Source organism: Microcaecilia unicolor, chromosome 14 (assembly GCF_901765095.1).
Source record: "Microcaecilia unicolor chromosome 14, aMicUni1.1, whole genome shotgun sequence".
Lineage (NCBI taxonomy): Eukaryota > Metazoa > Chordata > Amphibia > Gymnophiona > Siphonopidae > Microcaecilia > Microcaecilia unicolor.
Genome location: NC_044044.1, coordinates 39,779,298 through 39,797,017, shown reverse-complemented (window position 1 = coordinate 39,797,017; position 17,720 = coordinate 39,779,298). Strand labels below are relative to the sequence as shown.

The following is a 17,720-nucleotide window of genomic DNA, read 5'->3' as shown; positions in this document are numbered from 1 at the left end:
AAAGAATACCTCCTGTTGTCTGTGTTGATATTACGATGCCGATTGGTTTTGACTGTAGGAATCATGGTGGATTCTTCCCTCTTGTTGGCGTTACAGATAAAGAGTATAATCCAAAAGCTTTCTACAAATTGCGATTGATTAGGCGTTTGAAAGATTTCTTATCCAATGTTGATTCTTCAAGCTATGATCATTTCTATTTTAGATTACTGTAATTCTTTATATCTTGGACTTCCTAGTTTTACGCTAAATGCCTTGCAGCTTGTTTAAAATGCTTCTGGCAGCCTTGTGACTGGAGTGCCCAGATTTCAACATATTACACCTGTTTTGAAGAACTTACACTGGCTCCCCATCCCATTGCATGTTAAGATTGAGGTCTACAAAATCCTGAATGGTGTAGAACAAGTGAAGTAAATCGATTTTTTATTCATTCCAGAAGTACAAAGACTAGGGGACACTCGAGGAAGTTACATGGAAATACTTTTAAAACAAATAGGAAGAAATATTTTTTTTCACTCAAAAATAGTTAAATTCTGGAACTCTTTGCTGGAGGAAATGGTAACAGCAGTTAGCGTATCTGGGTTTAAAAAGGGTTTGGACAAGTTCCTGGAGGAAAAGTCCATAGTCTGCTCTTGAGACAGACATGGGAAGCAACTGCTTGCCCTGGGATTTGTAGTATGGAGTGTTGCCACGAGGGTTTCTGCCAGATACTTGTGACCTGGCTTGGCCACTGTTTGGAAAACAGGATATTGGGCTAGATGGACCATTGGTCTGACCCAGTATGGCTACTCTTATGTTAAGAATAGTTAAGCTCTGGAATTCGCTGCCAGAAGATGTGGCAACAGTGGTTAGCATATCTGGGTTTAAAGAAGGTTTGACTGAATTCCTGGAGGAAAAGTCCATAGTCTGCTATTCAGACAGACATGGGAAGCAACTGCTTGCCCTGGGATTTGTAGTATGGAGTGTTGCCACAATTGGGGTTTCTGCCAAGCACTTGTGACCTGGCTTGGCCACTGTTTGGAAAAGAGGATACTGGGCTAGATGGACCATTGGTCTGACCCAGTATGGCTACTCGTATGTTCTTATTCATAAGGCACTGAACAATGAATCCCTGCTGGTTATTGCTTCTTGTCTTTCAATTTATAGGTTTACTAGTAAAAAAGGCCTGTTTTGGAAACAAATGAAACGGGCGCTAGCCAGGTTTTCCTCGTAGTGTGTATGTTAGAGTGAGTGTGTGTGAGAGAGAAAGAGAGTGACTGTGCGATTGTGAGAGTGAGATTGAGTGCTTGTGTATCTGTGAGTGAGTGTGTGTGTTTCAGAATGAGTGTGTGCGAGTGCGTATGTTGGACACAGTGAATGAGACAGAGTTTTCCGAGAGCTACAGTGTGTTTGACAGAGTGAGAGTCTGGTTCCCCCCCCAATCCTACTTTTGCCTTTTGTTGGCCCCCCTCCGTTTCGTCCTTCTTTCCCCCTCTCCTGCCTTCCCCCTCCCCCCTCTGTCCCTTCCCCACTTCTACTGAGTGAGTGATTGTGAGCCCCTCCCCTCTCACAGGGCCCCCACCCCCACCTCTCTGGTGTGAGGAGCCCCTCCCCACCTGCTTTTCCCTCTGTTAAGGGGTTCTGTCTTCCTTCCCTAATGTGCTCCTCCTCCATGCCAGCATACCCTCACAGCCTGAGTTGACCCTGTTGCTGTGAGGTTAGGTTTTGTGTGTTGATGTCGGTTACCGAGGGTGGCTCCGGGATCTCGGTGCAAGTTCTGTATGTGTGACGCTCTCTGTACCGCCCCGCCGTCATCGCTTACCGAGGGGGGCTCGGGGATCTCCGTCCAACTTGTGTATGTGCGACGCTGTTTGTACCGCCCCACCATCGACGTAATCGCGTGTTGACGTGAAGGCGGAGCTACTCCTCCCGGCCCGCAAACAAAAAAAACTCGGAGCAGCCTCCCTCAAGCCTTCCTCTTGCTGAGTGAAGTTCCTCTTTTTTTTTTGTTTGTTTACCCGACGGATTGATGCGAGGGCAGGGCGGGTGAGCGATGCGATTGTGTGAGTGTCATTGCCCTGCCCTCGACGTCATCACGTGGTGACGCGAGGGTGGGGCAGACACTTATGTGATCTACACAACTTCAATTTAGAATGTTGGAAATTTCTGTAGCTTCATTAGAACGTTGGAGGTGTGTTTTATATATAGAGATATGGAGTTTACGATCAGTAGACAAGAAGGTTTTAGATATTCCGTCAGTGAAACACTTTAGACTGGATGTATTTCGTTCCTCTGTTGCTATATTGAAGGTACTAGATTGTAGCTCACTCTGCCTTGGAGTTAAGGAACACGGGCTCTATTATACAGTTTAGAAATCAAGTGAAAGTCTTTTGATTCACCCAGGCATTCTCTGTTTAATACATTGGCTCAGTTATGACTGATTTGCAGAAGGCTCAGTATTCATTGTTTTGTTATTACGAGTGTGTTTGTAATTCATACCGTGTATGTTTTATTGGTTCCCCACCTAGAATGGTAAAATAGTGATGGTTATAAGTATTAAAAATAAATAAATAACAATTACGTGATCCTTATTCACCACCACCAAACTTTGCAATTCCCTCTTTGTTCCACACCTCCCCCACCTGACACTTTCTTTCTGCTCTTCTCTTTCCCACCCCACCGATATAATTTGCATTTCCTCTTCCTGCTTCTGTGCCTTTTGCTGCCTCCAGCTAATACCAAATAGAGGAAGTGCAGACACAGACCACAAATCTCACAATGCACAGGGGGTGGAAGTTCAAAACCCAGAACTGGTCCAGTCTTTCTCCGCAATCCAAGCCACTGCTTAGACATCATACATTCAAAGTTGTGCTTTTTTTTTACTCAGAGTTTTCTATCATTTCATTTTGCAATCCAAGCTAACATGGAGGCAGCCATTTTGTTTACTAGTGATGATGTCACCAATGATATGCATTTTGTGTATCCCCTCCATGCCTGTCTGCCAGCACAACTCCAGCTGAAAATTTCCTCCTCCTCAGGTAGCCAGCGCTCTTCCAGACAGCAGCACTTGCCTCAAGCTGACGCTGCTGCCGACAGGCGGTGCATGCGCAAAAACTGAGCATGTGCAGAGGGGCTGATGTCAGCATTGGCTTGAGGCAAGTACTACCAGCTGTTTAGAAAAGCGCTGGCTGCCCGAGGAGGAAATCTTCAGCTGTTCAGGTTTAGGGATCCCTGCCAGCCACAGCAAGAGTGCCACAATTATGGGCCCAAATTGGGTGGGCCTTGACCCACCCGTGACTTCGCTATTGGGGTCAACATGAGTAGGGAGGTTACCAGCACCATCCCCAGGCAGTGGGGAATTAACTGACTTGCCCAAGGCCACAGGGAGCTGCTGTGGGACTTGAACGTGGGCCGTCTGGCTCCCACCCTGCTGCTCTAACCATTAGGCTACACCTCTGGCTCAAGGGCTTGGAAGTTGGAGGTGGGTCATTTGGATTATTATAGGAAGTGAGTAATAAGATTAATAAACATAGTGAAATAAATGAAGGGTGTTGACAGTATGTGGGGAGAGAGAATCAGGCACCCACAGGCATTAATATAAGGGATTTAACTGGACCTAACTGCACAGATCTTCAGCCAAAGGTACCTGATTCCACTCCCTCACCCCCCACCCCCCATGATTTCACCAAGCCTAACGGTCCAATGGCAGGCACAGGAGCTGCTCTTCAACTGAACTGTGTCACCCAGGTTGGAGGTCGGCAGAGCAGACAGTAACATAGTAACACAGTAAATGACGGCAGATAAAGACCTGTACGGTCCATCCAGTCTGCCCAACAAGATAAGCTCAACAGGACAGCTCAGCTTGTACGAGCCAGTCTCCAGAAGAACAGTTAACCTTCTGTTTGACTAAAAATGAGCTACGTTAACCTTGAAGGAGACTAAAGTAGCAAAGACAGTGCGTTTTCTCTGAGGAACACCATGAATTCAGCACTAAAATATTCCCTTGCTATCAGTAGGGCTCGTAGAGCTGCAGCAGCGAATGGCTGATCCGGGAGCAATGCGTAGGCAGTCAGGAGGGAAGGCAGAGTTGATATTAACATCAAATTAATTTGAGCAGAGTAGCGGAGGCTTAATGACGGCTCCTCTTCTGGTACAAGGGGAAGTGCTTGATGGTGAACATCTGGTGTTGGCAGGTTGAGGTCATATGTAAGTGAAAGATTTACGGCGTGTTTTATAAACAGAGGATGACTGGGGGATGTAGGAAGACTCAACACTTTGGCTTATAAACTGCTGGTCTTCACCTTGCAAAGTGATAAACACAGGTGGGCCAAGCAAAGTTTTGGTTAATCCACGCTGTTTACACTTGGACTCATTTGGATCACAAGGATAGAAGAAAAACGGACTTAGATAAGAAACAATATATACAGGCTGGGATATATCCTTGCAGTGTGGACAGGAATGCCTAGGCACACTAGAAGGCCCAGTCAGACGTTTTGAGCCCTCACGTGCTGTTCCTATGACATGTATGAGTGTGATTACAAAATCCCGAGAATTAGAGGCATATCCCAAGAGGGGAAGGCACTTGACTTTTGATTCAACGTCATTCATTGAAACTTGAATTTTGTATATCATTCTACAGTAGGGAAGGGAGGGTATTTTGGATTTAGCTCATGTCTTCTCAGTAATAGCTCAAGGCGAGTTACATTCAGGTGCAGTAATATGCTGTACTCTAATAAAATATATTATATAGTGGAGTATCATATAACTCTGTTGTCCCTTTTTCCTTTTCTACAGCTACAATGGAAACATTTAGCTCCAGAGATCTGGCTCTTCAAGCCCAGAAGAAGATTTTGAGCCGGATGGCCACCAAGTCGATGGTAAACATGTTCATCGATGACACCAGCAGTGAGATCCTGGATGAGTTGTACCGGGTCTCCAAGGACTACACCAAGAACAAGGCAGAATCCCACAAGGTCATTAAGAACCTGATCAAGGTTGCCGTCAAGATCGGTGTCCTCTACCGCAACAACCGTTTCAGCGCAGAGGAACTGGACTTGACGGAAGAGTTCAAGAAGAAGCTGCACCAGGGGGCCATGACGGCCATCAGCTTTCACGAGGTGGCGTTTACTTTTGAGAAGGGGGTGCTGTCGGAGATCCTGAGGGACTGCAGGAACCTGCTGCTGCAGCTGGTCGACAAGCATTTGACACCCAAGTCACATGACCGCATCCGGCACGTCTTTGACCATTTTGCCAATGAAGACCTCCTCGGTGAGCTCTACAACCCCTCAGGGTCCCTAAATCCTCACCTGCAGAAAATCTGTGAGGGCATGCACAAACTGATAGATGAGGGCAAGTTATAGGCAAGAAAGATCAATGGTATGTATTGGATCAAAGAGGTCCTTTGCATTCTTGGCCAATAGAGCACCAAGTCATTGGGTACAGGCTGCATCAGCCCTAGACTTTTCTCTCGTATCTCACAGCTCTTCCCTGCTTTCTTCTTTCCATTCACTTGAAAACTGGACAAAGTAAGACCTGGATGTGCAGAGAGGTGGCTGTTTAAATTCAGGACTGGTTAAAACTCCCTTGTGCGCATGGAGTTATCTGGTTGGTCATCATGAACGACACAAAGAGGGACTTTGAGCAATAGACACCAATGATCTTGGGCAGCAGGACAGGTCTTTATAGATTCTGAGTGGGTCAGTGTGTTCTAAATCCAGCTGCAGCCTCCACCACATTTGATGGTTCACGTTTAGCCTTGGAGACCTCTCGCCAACAGGAATCAACTGTTAGCCATCCAAACAATACCTTTAGCAATCGTTAAGACCTCTGGAGATGTTTGCATGTCTCGCAAACTTTAACAACCCTCCTCGTTTTTCTGAGCAGCTGCTCCTTCAGTTCTTAGAAAAGGCTTTTCACACTGGTGCCAGGAAATAGGGAAATTCAGTGACCACCTTGCCCCCCTTCAAACCCCAAATGATATCTCCAAATCAGTTTGTTTCATGCATACCATGACAGGAACTCCTAAATCGGCATATGTTGAGTAACAACTCACTCTCTCAGACTTACTGCCAATGCCCTGTACCAGAAAAAACTCCTTGTAGGGCTCGGTGGGTTTAATATGTACAGGGAACACCCTGAGGCACGCTTGGGAATTTTAAAATCAGGCTGTTGGTGCCAGTACAACCAGGAGAACGTTTGTATCTTGCTGCACAGTGTCTTAGAGGGGCATCATCGAAGGGGACGCCCAAGTTTTGCTGAGGACGTCCTTGCAAAACGTCCCGGTGGAGGGGTGGGGAAACCCGTATTATCGAAACAAGATGGACATCCATCTTTCGTTTCAATAATACAGTCAGGGACACCCAAATCTTGACATTTAGGTCGTCCCTAGAAATGGTCATCCTTAGACTTGGTCGTTTCTGCTTTTCGGCGATAATGGAAACCGGGGACGCCCATCTCAGAAACGACCAAATCCAAGCCCTCTGGTCATGGGAGGAGCCAGCATTCATAGTGCACTGGTCCCCCTGATATGCCAGGACACCAACCAGGCACCCTAGGGGGCACTGCAATGGACTTCACAAATTGCTCCCAGGTACATAGCTCCCTTACCTTGTGTGCTGAGCCCCCCAAAACCCACTACACACCACTGTACACCACTACCATAGCCCTTACGGGTGACGGGAGCACCTAGATGTGGGCACAGTGGGTTTGTGGTGGGTTTTGGAGGGCTCACATTTACCACCACAAGTGTAACAGGTAGGAGGGGGGCCTGGTTCCACCTGTCTGAAGTGAACTGCACCCACTAAAACGTCCAAGTGCTCTTCAGGGACGCCCTTTTTTTTCCCATTATGGGTCGAGGATGCCCATGTGTTAGGCATTCCCAAGTCCCGCCTTTGCTACGCCTCCAACACGCCCCTGTGAACTTTGGTCATCCCTGCGACGGAAAGCAGTTGGGGACGCTTTCGATTATGCCGATTTGGGTGACCCTGTGAGAAGGACGCCCATGTTCCGATTTGTGTCAAAAGATGGGCGTCCTTCTCTTTCGAAAATAAGCCTGTTAGTCTCTGTAAAATTATCTTGTATGTTCATATTCAGGCATCGGGTGGGATGCGATAGAAAGCGAGGAGTGTGCGGAGTCCATGTAATTAGATTTGATCTTGATTTTGTAATATAAACGTGGAAACTGTAACATGAATGGCTGATGAGAAGTTACTTTGCAATATCTTACTCATACTGAGCAGGGTGTTAACGCTACAGATGTGACATCGCAACTTCTGCATATCGTATCTGCCAGGTTGAAGAAGAGCATTTTGCATTTCTGTAGCCTGGCCTGTGTGAATCTTCCCAACCTGGGCCCTAACAGATGAGGTTTTTAGGATATCTGCAACGAAAATCCATGAGATAGATCTGCAGACAGGAGATGCCCAGTGTAAACAAATGCATTGCCATGTCTACAGCTCTTCTGGGAGTGTCTCCCAGGCACATTCATTACAGATAGGTAGCAAAGCAAAGGGGCGAGAGGGCTACCATAGACTGGATTGGAACCCACTAAGCTAAGATGTTGGTCAGGCAGGGGTGTGCTGGTAAATGTTTAACAACAGGCTCTTTCTCTGGACGTAGCCAGCTCTGCAGTTGAAAGGGCCAGGGGTGGCCGGGGGGGGGGGGGGGGGGGGGGGGGAGCAACACTTACCTCTCTCTTCTCCATCCCTCCGTGCGGGCACGCTAGGCATACCTTTGCTGGCAGCCAACAAATGGACTGCCACCACTCCCAACGTCTTGCTCTGAGCAGCATGCTGGAACTTCTCTCACATGCTTGAGAAGTCCCAGCCTGCTGCCCAGAGCTGGAAGCGGGGAGTAGCAGTAGTCTATTTAGTTGGCTGGCGGGGCTCAGCATCCCCACCAGAAATATAAAAGATAATTCAGCAGGGGGCCCAAGCCCACATTTTGGGAGCCAGTTGTTAAAGTAGCCGTGGAGGGCCTTACTTTAACAACCGGCTCCCAAAATTCTTAAAAACTTAACAACCGGCTCTTGCGAGCCTGTGAAATCCTGCTCCAGCACACCACTGTGGTCAGGTAGAGAATTCCCTGCTATGATGCTCCAGAGAGAGGACACTGCCCCGTAAGGCTCAGACCATTGGGTGGTAGCGTTTTCTGCCCTTACTTCCCGAGTCCTGTTCTCCAAGGCCTGGCGATCAACCTACCCCAAAAAATGCAAATGGCCCTAACTCTTCAATCAAGTAAAGTCCTGAAGGGAAAGAACTGTAATGTTTCATTGTTAGTTTAGAGGGGGAGAGAGGCATTTTATCAACAAAGAAACACTTTCATGAGGCCATCGACCAGGTTCACAAAAATCTAATTATGATGGATTTCTGTTTCATTTCCATTATAGCAAAACTGATGTTTAGATATGCAGTGCAGGGCCCCTCGGCTGGACCCCTGTTAAGGGCGTTATCTGGACGTACAGAAAGAATCGGATGATAGGTTCAGAGGGTGGTGGGAAGAATTCTCTCCAAGACCCTCAGCTCTGTTACGGTGTCTAATTCCTGCTCCCAGACATAAGTCCACACCGCACGTGGTCAGGTAGCTGCAATGCCAAATTTAATGGTGACTCAACAGGGTCAAACTTCAGGAACAGTCATTAATCCAGATGAATAGCTTTTTCTGGTGACCGGCACTGAATATCCAGGTGTTTTTTTTTGGCTGGTTTCAACTTATCCAGCCAACTCTGAATATCGTCTTGACTGGTTAAGTTTAAACTGGTCAAAGGTATTTCTACTATTTCGATGGCGGTATCTTCAATATCGGTATATAGCTGGTCATATCGCGCAATATAGTTATCCGCTAAGCGCTAACCGGCAATATTAAGTGGGAGATAACCAGCGAGCTCCTGCTGAATATTGCTAAGCGCCATCTAACCAGCCAGGAATCGTTCCTGTGGCCGGTTACATGGTTTTAAATATTGAGTCCTTTCCTGAAATGGGAAATAAACATCTATGAACTTGCCGTGCCCTTGTTCCATCCAAAATATGCCCAGACCCCACCCCCCCTTGCCTTTGCACTCACTTGGGTTTGATACGAGCATATCCCGGCTTTCTACAATGAGGACTTAGACGTTTATACAAGACAAACGTTTAAGTGGTGCTTTATGTACATATCAAACACGAATAGGGCTTGTCAGTGGAGGAGTGGCCTGGTGGTAGAGCACCGGTCTTGTAATCCAGAGGTGGCCGGTTCAAATCCCGCTGCTGCTCCTTGTGATCTTGGGCAAGTCACTTAACCCTCCATTGCCTCAGGTACAAACTTAGATTGTGAGCCCTCATGGGACAGAGAAATATCCAGAGTACCTGAATGTAACTCACCTTGAGCTACTACTGAAAAAGGTGTGAGCAAAAATCCAAATAAAAAATGAACACTTGAGGTCTTTCCTAGTTTCTTCCACAGCCGTGCCGTAGGTATAGCCACAGCATTACCCCTCTCCTGGCTGGAAGATCTGACCTCCCATGCATCCCCTCACTCGCTCTCTCTGGGCCCTACAGGCAGGTCTCCCATAGCTCTGTTAGCTGGAATTGGATCCCCTTCCCTTAAGGGTTGCGGAAGTAGCTCCTGAGGACCGAGTCCATCTGCTGCTCTTTCCTCTCCTCAGTTTATATATGAAGGGACCTTCAGGCACCCCTTTTTCTTCTGTCTTCGTGAGAGGTCAGAAAGCCTACTGGCTTGTGCTTGCCCAGTATTTAGACTAGCTTGGCAGGAAAATGGGCCCGTCAACATGGCTGCCTCCACCCTGTACCTGGGGTGAGGCTGAGCCGCTGTGCCAGGACCTGATTTCCTCTCGTAAGCTGAAGGCTGTTTCTCCTCATCCTCTTTACAGAACACAGTGCTTCTCTGTCCCAGGCCCTGTTGCCTGAGTTTTGTAGACAAGGCGAATTAGCTTGGGTTGCAGATCTCAGAGTTCTGGAAAAAGATACTTTCCCTCCAAAACCAGGGGGGTATCAGTAGTCCCTCCCATAGGGGTGGACTTCTCATCTGCCCTATGGAAATTTAAATGACTACCCGCGGACTCGTACAGATTCCAGGGCATCCAGGGCATCTACTAGATTGTAAGCTCTTTGAGCAGGGACTGTCTTTCTTCTATGTTTGTGCAGCGCTGCGTACGCCTTGTAGCGCTATAGAAATGCTAAATAGTAGTAGTAGTATAGATCACAGAAAGGGTTTTTTGGAAACAGTTTTTCTCCCCAGGTGGGAGTTTTTCCCCTCTGTAAGAAACCAATAAAGATAATGCTTTGCTCGAAGATGTAGGGTATTCTAACATGTCATAAATGCAATTGGGAGCTTTGAGGTTTCACTCGTTTAACGATTGACTTATTTAGCCCCCTGGATTGCCTTCGTGTCTTAGCAAAGTTTTACAAGATTTTTCAGCACAATTTTGAGTTGTGCATTTTTCATAGTGAATCTGCTGCTCCGATTATATTGATTAGTTGACACTATTAAATTGTAAAATTGCCACCTTCAAGGTCACAGTCCGGCCTTGGGGTTTTTTTCCCTCCATCTCTGAGGGGCTCTGCATCGTGAACCAACATTACTGCAGGAGAGGGCAGAAGAAAGAATTTATCCAGAAACCCTCGTCCACACTGAAAAATCTCTTTTATTCACTCATCTCCACTCCTTCTTTCTATCCACAACCATCGTACTATAAGGTTTTATTCTCTTATCGTCCTAAATAATGCCAATGAACCTTCACATTTCAGAGAGAAAATTGCGGTCTTGTTCACATCACGGCCATTCGGGTTTTTTTTTTTTAACATAGCAAACAAGACAGCAAGAAATATAAAATACTAGTAAAAAAGCCCCGTTTCTGATGCAAATGAAACGGGGGCTAGCAATGTTTTCTTTTGTGTGCATGTGGGAGTGTGTGTGTCCCTGCCCTCTGGCCTCTCTCCCCTCCCCCCTTTGGGGCTAGCAATGTTTTCTTCTGTGTGCATGTGGGAGTGTGTGTGTCCCTGCCCTCTGGCCTCTCTCCCCTCCCCACTCTGAGTCCTTCACTGTTACAGAGCCAGCGATTTGATTTCGTGCTCTGCTGTTTTCCTTCACTGACTGTGTTACAGAGAGGGCGGGGCAGACACTCATAGGGAAACCGGATATCTCGCCCCCTTCACACTTCCGGCTGGAGGCTTCATAGAACGTTGGTGTTGCTTTTTATATAGAGAGATGCTGTGAATAAACCAGAGAAAGTGCAAGCGGTAAGATTCAGGAGGAGGAGTCTGGCACCACGAAAGAGACATGGTATCAAGCCTTTCCTCTCCTGGGTCAGACAGAAACAGATACAGTCTGGGTATCTCACCCATCGGTCTGCGTCTCTGACACAGGCCTTATCCACTGCCATTTCAAGGGCTCGGTGTTCAAAAGTGGGTGAGTTCAGGAGCTTCAGTGGCCTGCATAACATCCAAACTCATTTGACCCAGGAGGGTTAAAAAAAACAGCAGAGAGTCTGTTGTTCCTTTTAAAACCCTAACATTGTTTCTTGCTCCGGTATTAAGGAGAAACAGAACACGAGACACAAGTTACAAGTGACGGTCAGTGCACAGGAGCACGTGGCCTGCAAGAAAGCTGAAAGTAACGCTTCGAAAGCCGCAGCCGCCCAGAAGCAGTCTCTGACAGTTCCGCGAGACCTCTAACTTCTATACAAAAGTTCACTAACCATCTCCTGCAATCAGCGTCCAGGGAGCCCGTTGGTCTAGCAAGTAAACAGGGGGCAAGGGGGACCCCAAACGTCCTTACTGCCTTCTAAGACTTGCAGTCAATGACAGGTTCAATATTCACGAACAGAATCTAGGTTTCCTGTACGGCAGAAGCGAGCCACCAACAATTCCCCCGCCCAAATGATGGTGCCATCCTGGTTTTCCCCCTAGTGCACAGCAAAGTGAAAAGGCCTGCTTTTTCTCAGAAGCAAAAGGGGAAAATCCTGGACTGGATCAGCTTCTGTGGGGGGAGGGGAACAGGGGCGGTGAACACCATTCTTTGAACCGGGCATGGTAGGCACTGAGCCCGTGGTCACCTTCTGTGGTCTTAGACAGCAGAAGGGCGTGACTGGCTGAGAGAGGTGCAATGTGATGTCACAAGGATCAATCAGTGACATCACAGTCCTCGTTCATCCCAGTGCTCATCTGAAAACTTAGTGTGATTTCACAATGGTTAACGGTGACATCACAGTCCCCTTAAAGAGCACACGCCATGCTCTGTCATCCCAGTGTTCATCTGAAAATGAATCACTCACACTCCCCCCCCCCCCCACCACAATGCAGGGAATGCCATATTACCAGTGACATCAAGAGCACGACAGGGGCGGGAGCACCCCCTACCTCAGAACAAGGAAAGGGAGCTGTGTTAAAAAAACATCAGTGCCCCTCCTCTCCCCCAAGAAACCTCCGAGAACCGAGAAATAAAGCGCTGCGGGGGTAGAGTGGGGGGGGGGGGGGGGGGTCGCACCGTGAAACAAAGGTCAACTCCCCTGGCAGCTGTACTGATCTCTTTCCAGGGGTCACTCACTCTGTTCTTCTGTCACCCTGAAACCTGCTTCCCTCTCCCTGAGTTTGTAATGATTATGGTGCAGAAGACAGGTAGCGTATTCTTCCATATCCCCCCCCCCCCCCCCCATGTCACTGCCTCGTGGGGGGGGGGGGGGGAGCAGAGGGAATCTCCTCCCCTAACTCAGTTACAGTACACAGCCCAATCTTAATCCCCCACCCACTCCCCAGGCAGGAGATCACAATTTGTGCAACTGAAGATTCAGTGCATGGCTTTCCTGTGTCCCCGAACACGGGCCCAGGTCCCTGATTTCCAGTCTCTGTAAAAGTCCAGTAACCAAGGCAAACAGTAGAATAAAGGAAGTTGGCAGCCAGGCTCCAGAGGGAATTTTATTTCTCAGGAGGAGAGTTATCTGCTTGAGACTCCTCTCTGGTGCTGTTCGCCCTCCTCCTTCCCAGAGACTACGGTACTGGTAGACATCGACAGACAAGGACGGGGAAACACGGGACCACCGCGGTCGATCTCTGCGGAGGTCAGAGTTTAAACAGCTCATCCTCGCGGTCCTTGAGCATTGCTGTCCGTGTGGTTCTGGTGAGAGGGACAGGCCCCAACAGGGACCACTGGTGCAGGCGGGGAGAGCGCTCACTGTCCCGGTCTCTTGCAGAGCTTTGATAGCTGACTGATCCACTGCAGGTGCTGGTCTCTCCCTCAGGAACCCTGGCAGAAAAAAAAATAAAAGTCCGTCACACCGCTGTCTTAGTTTAGAGATATCCTACTTCCACACGCACCAGTGTCAATTAAAACTTTACATCATTCACCACCCTTACCCAGCCCATCCCCCACTTCAGGCAAAGCCCTTCCTAAACCTACTACTACTTCTACTAAACATTTCTAGAGCGCTACTAGGGTTACGCAGCGCTGTACAAAATAAACAACGAAGGACGGTCCCTGCTCAAAGGAGCTTAGAATCTAAATAACGAAATGTCAAGTTGGGCAGTCTAGATTTCCTGGGTAGAGGTGTAGAGGTTAGGTGCCGAAGGCGACATTGAAGAGGTGGGCTTTAAGCAGAGATTTGAAGATGGGGAGGGAGGGGGCCTGACGTATGGGCTCGGGGAGTTTGTTCCACGCGTGGGGTGAGGCGAGGCAGAAAGGGCGGAGCCTGGAGTTGGCGGTGGTGGAGAAGGGTACTGAGAGGAGGGATTTGTCTTGAGAGCGGCGGTTACTGGTAGGGACGTAAGGGGAGATGAGGGTAGAGAGGTAAGGAGGGGCTGCAGATCAAGTGCATTTGTAGGTAAGAAGGAGAAGCTTGAACTGTATGCGGTACCTGATCGGAAGCCAGTGAAGTGACTTGAGGAGAGGGGTGATATGAGCATATCGGTCCAGGCGGAAGATAAGACTTGCAGCCGAGTTCTGAACGGACTGAAGGGGGGATAGATGGCTAAGTGGGAGGCCAGTGAGGAGTAGGTTGCAGTAGTCAAGGCGAGAGGTAATGAGAGAGTGGATGAGAGTTTGGGTGGTGTGCTCAGACAGGAAAGGGCGGATTTTGCTAATGTTGTAGAGGAAGAAGATAATCCCGATTCTAGTTATCAGGACCCAATTCCGAAAACTCTTTTCACCCAGAATTTCCACTAATTTCTCATTTTCTGATCGCAAGCTACGAGCAGGAAGCCAAGCGGAGCAATTTATTTCACAATCGAGCAGGACCTGTACCTCGTCCTGCCCTAAAAACCAATGTGAACGTTCTGAACCTCGCCTCGCGTGTTCTCTGGGACCTAACCCTCTCCCCCATTTCTCTAGCAGCACTCTTCAGTAACAGAAGAAGTCTCTTTGACGCTCTCTTCAAGAGACCCTGCATAAAATACAATATTGCAATCAACTCTCATAATCACTTATTGCCTGACCCACGCTGCCAGCCAGATTGGGGGTTCGGCAGATGTGGCCACCAGCTCATGCGAGAGAATCTGGCAGCATTCCCCATCTCCAGCTGGATCCAGCAGGTGAATGAGCTCTGCAAAGCCAGCATAGTCAGCTGCTGTGCACAGTGGGGTCATAAAGACGGTGAACACAGACAGAAGAGCACAGAATCCATGTATTCTCGGCCCGAGGGTCCTGCCTCTAGGAGCTGTACATCCCGCTTAGCTAAGCATGTCCTACTGGTCTAGCGGAGAATGAATTCAAACTCTCGACAAAGATCAATAGCCCCCTCTCTTGTTCTCATGCTGCCGATCACTCACATGTTATCACAAGGCCTTGGGGGTGGGGGGGGGGCATTGCTTTTACTGTTATTTGTGCAGAGTGGGGAGGACTCAGGCTAGGGCTGAAGTCCCTGGGAGCACAGAAACATCAGTGCCACAGGCGTATTCTGCGAATGAGAATGGGCAGCTTCAGGAGGTGCCAAGGAGTCTGAGGGCATTCGCTTTTTCCACTATCCCAGCTGGAGGTACAAGGGCTCCAGCTGGGATAGTGCTGGGGAGGCACAGAAAGAAGCCCCCACTGGAGGAGAGCACCAGAAGCTGCCACTGTAGCAGGACAGTTGTGCTATTGGGGGTGGGGTGGGCGGTGAAGAAGATGATGAGGAGAAACCGAAATGCAAGAGCCCCGGAGGAGACTCGATCTAGTCTCTCAAGGCAATGAAATAAGGTAGTGTAGCCAGACATAAAATAAACAGTTAAAAACAGGGGTTGGGCATCTGAGATAAGCCAGCTCCGTGCACTGCAAAATTCCTGATATGTGAGGTCTCGGGATACTGTGCCGAGCGGAGACTGGTGGAGCTTCCTGCTGCTGACAACGGGCTAGTGGAATGAAGGCAGCGTTACTCCAGGTGACAGAAAAACCATGGACCCAGAGAGGCAGGAAAATCTCTCCCGCACACTCGCTGCGCAGCGAGAAACTCCCTGATCGTTCCCCAGCGCACACTCAGCTAGCTTCATGGACAGTGATCTGCAATCTCTAGCCACATCCCTTCTCCTCTGCTACCCCATCTCTCTCGCACAATCCCCCTTAAACGCTTCCCTCGAACTTGGCTTCAGCGAGCCTCCCTCGGGATCCAGAAGTTCACACTCACGTGATCTCGCTGTTGTGCAATGCCTTCACTGCGGCCCTCTTAGACACTGTGATTTTCGAATCCAGTTTCTTTAAGAAATCTGTGGCAGACAGCTCATGGGACTGGGCCTGCTCCCTCGCCGTTTTCTGCTTCTCCGACCTGCTGCTTTCTACGTCTCTCTTGTCTGTGCCTTCCGCCTCACCTTCCAGCCCATTCTGCGGCCCCTTCTGCTCCGTCGGGACCGGGATGTAAAGGGTTTTCTTTAAAAAGATCGAGTCGCCCGTGTACAACCTGTTTGCTCGTTTAATCTGCTCCATCTAGGGAGGAAAGATGGGGAAACAAAACACAATTATCATTTACAGAGCTGGAGAGAGGCAGAGGGAGTGCAACTCTCAGAGCAGCCATGCAAGTCCAGGGAACCGAGCAGTCCCAGAGGGCTGCACCCAGGGATTCTGTTCACAATGGGATGCAGAATTGCTATTGATGGTGCCTGATTTTTCGAGGCACAAGAGTCCATTTCATCATGACTTTGTACCTACGCCTGGCTGCACCTGATAAAGGGCAACTCTCACCCTCAAAAGCTCATGTCTCAGTAATTTGTTAGTCTCTACGGTAGAACCAGCCTGTTTCTCAGTTTTGCTATTACAGAATTGGACCTAGGAAAAACAAATTGGCAATGATTTTAACTTGACACTCAAGTGTGTGTTACCTGTTGATTTTTTTTCAGTGAGTGTGAAGTCATAGAAATATAGACAGCAGATAAAGACCACTCTGCCCATCCACATCAACCACCGAGCTCTACCATCCTTTCCTCTCCCAGGCTATATAGTTGAATCGTGCAGAAGACAAGGCCCTTCTCAGTGCCGTTTCAAGACCTACCGTAACGCCATACTTGAGAGCCAGTCCTTGTAATGTGTCCCCCGGCTCCAGTTGGTGCTGCATCCTCCGCTGTCTGGTAGGGGAATTTGCAGATTGCGCCAGGCTTCCATAAGATTGGGTTTTCACCCCACACAGCAGACCAGACCCTCCTGAGGAGCCCTGCCCGGGGGGAAATGTCATCACGCCTAGGTTAAGTGCTGGTGTAGTTTAGGGTTTATCGTTCATATCCTCCACTCCTGGGGGAGCTGCTCAAGATCTTTGTACAGCATTGAATTGAACTCTCCTGCTTGCAACCTGCCTGGACCGAGGGTGCTGCCCTGGACTCTCCTGTTTGCAACCTGCCTGTAGTGAGGATGCTGCCCTGTTTGCAACCTGCCTGGACCGTGGGTGCTGCCCTGGACTCTCCTGTTTGCAACCTGCCTGTAGTGAGGATGCTGCCCTGTTTGCAACCTGCCTGGACCGAGGGTGCTGTGCTGGACTCTCCTGTTTGCAACCTGCTTGTAGTGAGGATGCTGCCCTGTTTGCAACCTGCCTGGACCGTGGGTGCTGCCCTGGACTCTCCTGTTTGCAACCTGCCTGTGATGAGGATGCTGTCCTGTTTGCAACCTGCCTGTAGTGAGGATGTTGCCCTGTTTGCAACCTGCCTGGACCGTGGGTGCTGCCCTGGACTCTCCTGTTTGCAACCTGCCTGTAGTGAGGATGCTGCCCTGTTTGCAACCTGCCTGGACCGAGGGTGCTGTGCTGGACTCTCCTGTTTGCAACCTGCTTGTAGTGAGGATGCTGCCCTGTTTGCAACCTGCCTGGACCGTGGGTGCTGCCCTGGACTCTCCTGTTTGCAACCTGCCTGTAATGAGGATGCTGTCCTGTTTGCAACCTGCCTGTAATGAGGATGCTGCCCTGTTTGCAACCTTCCTGGAGCGAGGGTGCTGCCCTGGACTCTCCTGTTTGCAACCTGCCTGGACCGAGGCTGCTGCTCTGCGCTCATCACATGACTCCCTGACTAGCAACTTCTCCCCTTTGCCCAGGTTGCACCGAGGTCTCTGATTCCCCCTCCTCAGCCCCGTCTGGGGCAAAAGGGAAGCAGCCGCTTTGCCAGCAGCACAGTCGCTGGCTCAGACCGGCGGCCGTGTGGCGCTTAGGGCGGGCCTGGCGCCGGGCACTCTGGGAGTTATAGTTCCGGGGAGGCGAGCGAGCCTCGTTCCCGTAGGGAGCTGCGACTACATTACCCAGCCGCCCCGGGCTCCGTGACGCGCGCCGTCATGGCGGAAGGACGGAGCGCTCTGGGAGTTGTAGTCCTGGACCG

General features: G+C 49.3%; 2 protein-coding genes across 5 annotated transcripts in view; one reads left to right on the top strand and one right to left on the bottom strand.

Moving 5' to 3' along the window:
- The window catches only part of TNFAIP8L2 (TNF alpha induced protein 8 like 2), a 359,688-nt gene extending 353,416 nt beyond the window's left edge, over positions 1 to 6,272 (top strand). For all 3 annotated transcript variants that reach the window (XM_030188442.1, XM_030188441.1, XM_030188440.1), the window contains one exon: positions 4,771 to 6,272. In XM_030188442.1, the coding sequence (XP_030044302.1) occupies positions 4,776 to 5,336 (561 nt within the window). In that variant the 5' untranslated portion in view covers positions 4,771 to 4,775 and the 3' untranslated portion in view covers positions 5,337 to 6,272. The remainder of the gene's footprint in view (positions 1 to 4,770) is intronic.
- A 6,187-nt stretch (positions 6,273 to 12,459) lies between these two features.
- On the bottom strand, positions 12,460 to 17,550 carry LYSMD1 (LysM domain containing 1). 2 transcript variants are annotated; one of them, XM_030188239.1, is made up of 4 exons: positions 17,326 to 17,550; positions 16,418 to 16,711; positions 15,560 to 15,855; positions 12,460 to 13,212 (listed from the first exon to the last, which is right to left on the bottom strand). In XM_030188239.1, exons 2-4 carry the CDS (start codon positions 16,595 to 16,597, stop codon positions 13,029 to 13,031), a joined length of 660 nt encoding a protein of 219 aa, XP_030044099.1. In that variant the 5' UTR covers positions 16,598 to 16,711; positions 17,326 to 17,550; the 3' UTR covers positions 12,460 to 13,028. The 2 variants fall into 2 exon arrangements, with proteins under 2 accessions (XP_030044099.1, XP_030044098.1); XM_030188238.1 differs by lacking the exon at positions 17,326 to 17,550 and having other exon boundaries at positions 12,460 to 12,964; positions 13,008 to 13,212; positions 16,418 to 17,308.
- Between the last annotated feature and the right edge of the window lie 170 nt (positions 17,551 to 17,720).

Coding starts and splice junctions, on each gene's coding strand:
- LYSMD1 (XM_030188239.1), bottom strand. CDS start 16,597: ATGACATTTCCCCCCGGGCAGGGCTCCTCAGGAGGGTCTGGTCTGCTG. Junction 15,856..16,417: donor CTCTCAAGTATGGCGTTACG/GTAGGTCTTGAA, acceptor TTTCCTCCCTAG/ATGGAGCAGATTAAACGAGC. Junction 13,213..15,559: donor TTGCACAACAGCGAGATCAC/GTGAGTGTGAAC, acceptor TTTTTCTGCCAG/GGTTCCTGAGGGAGAGACCA.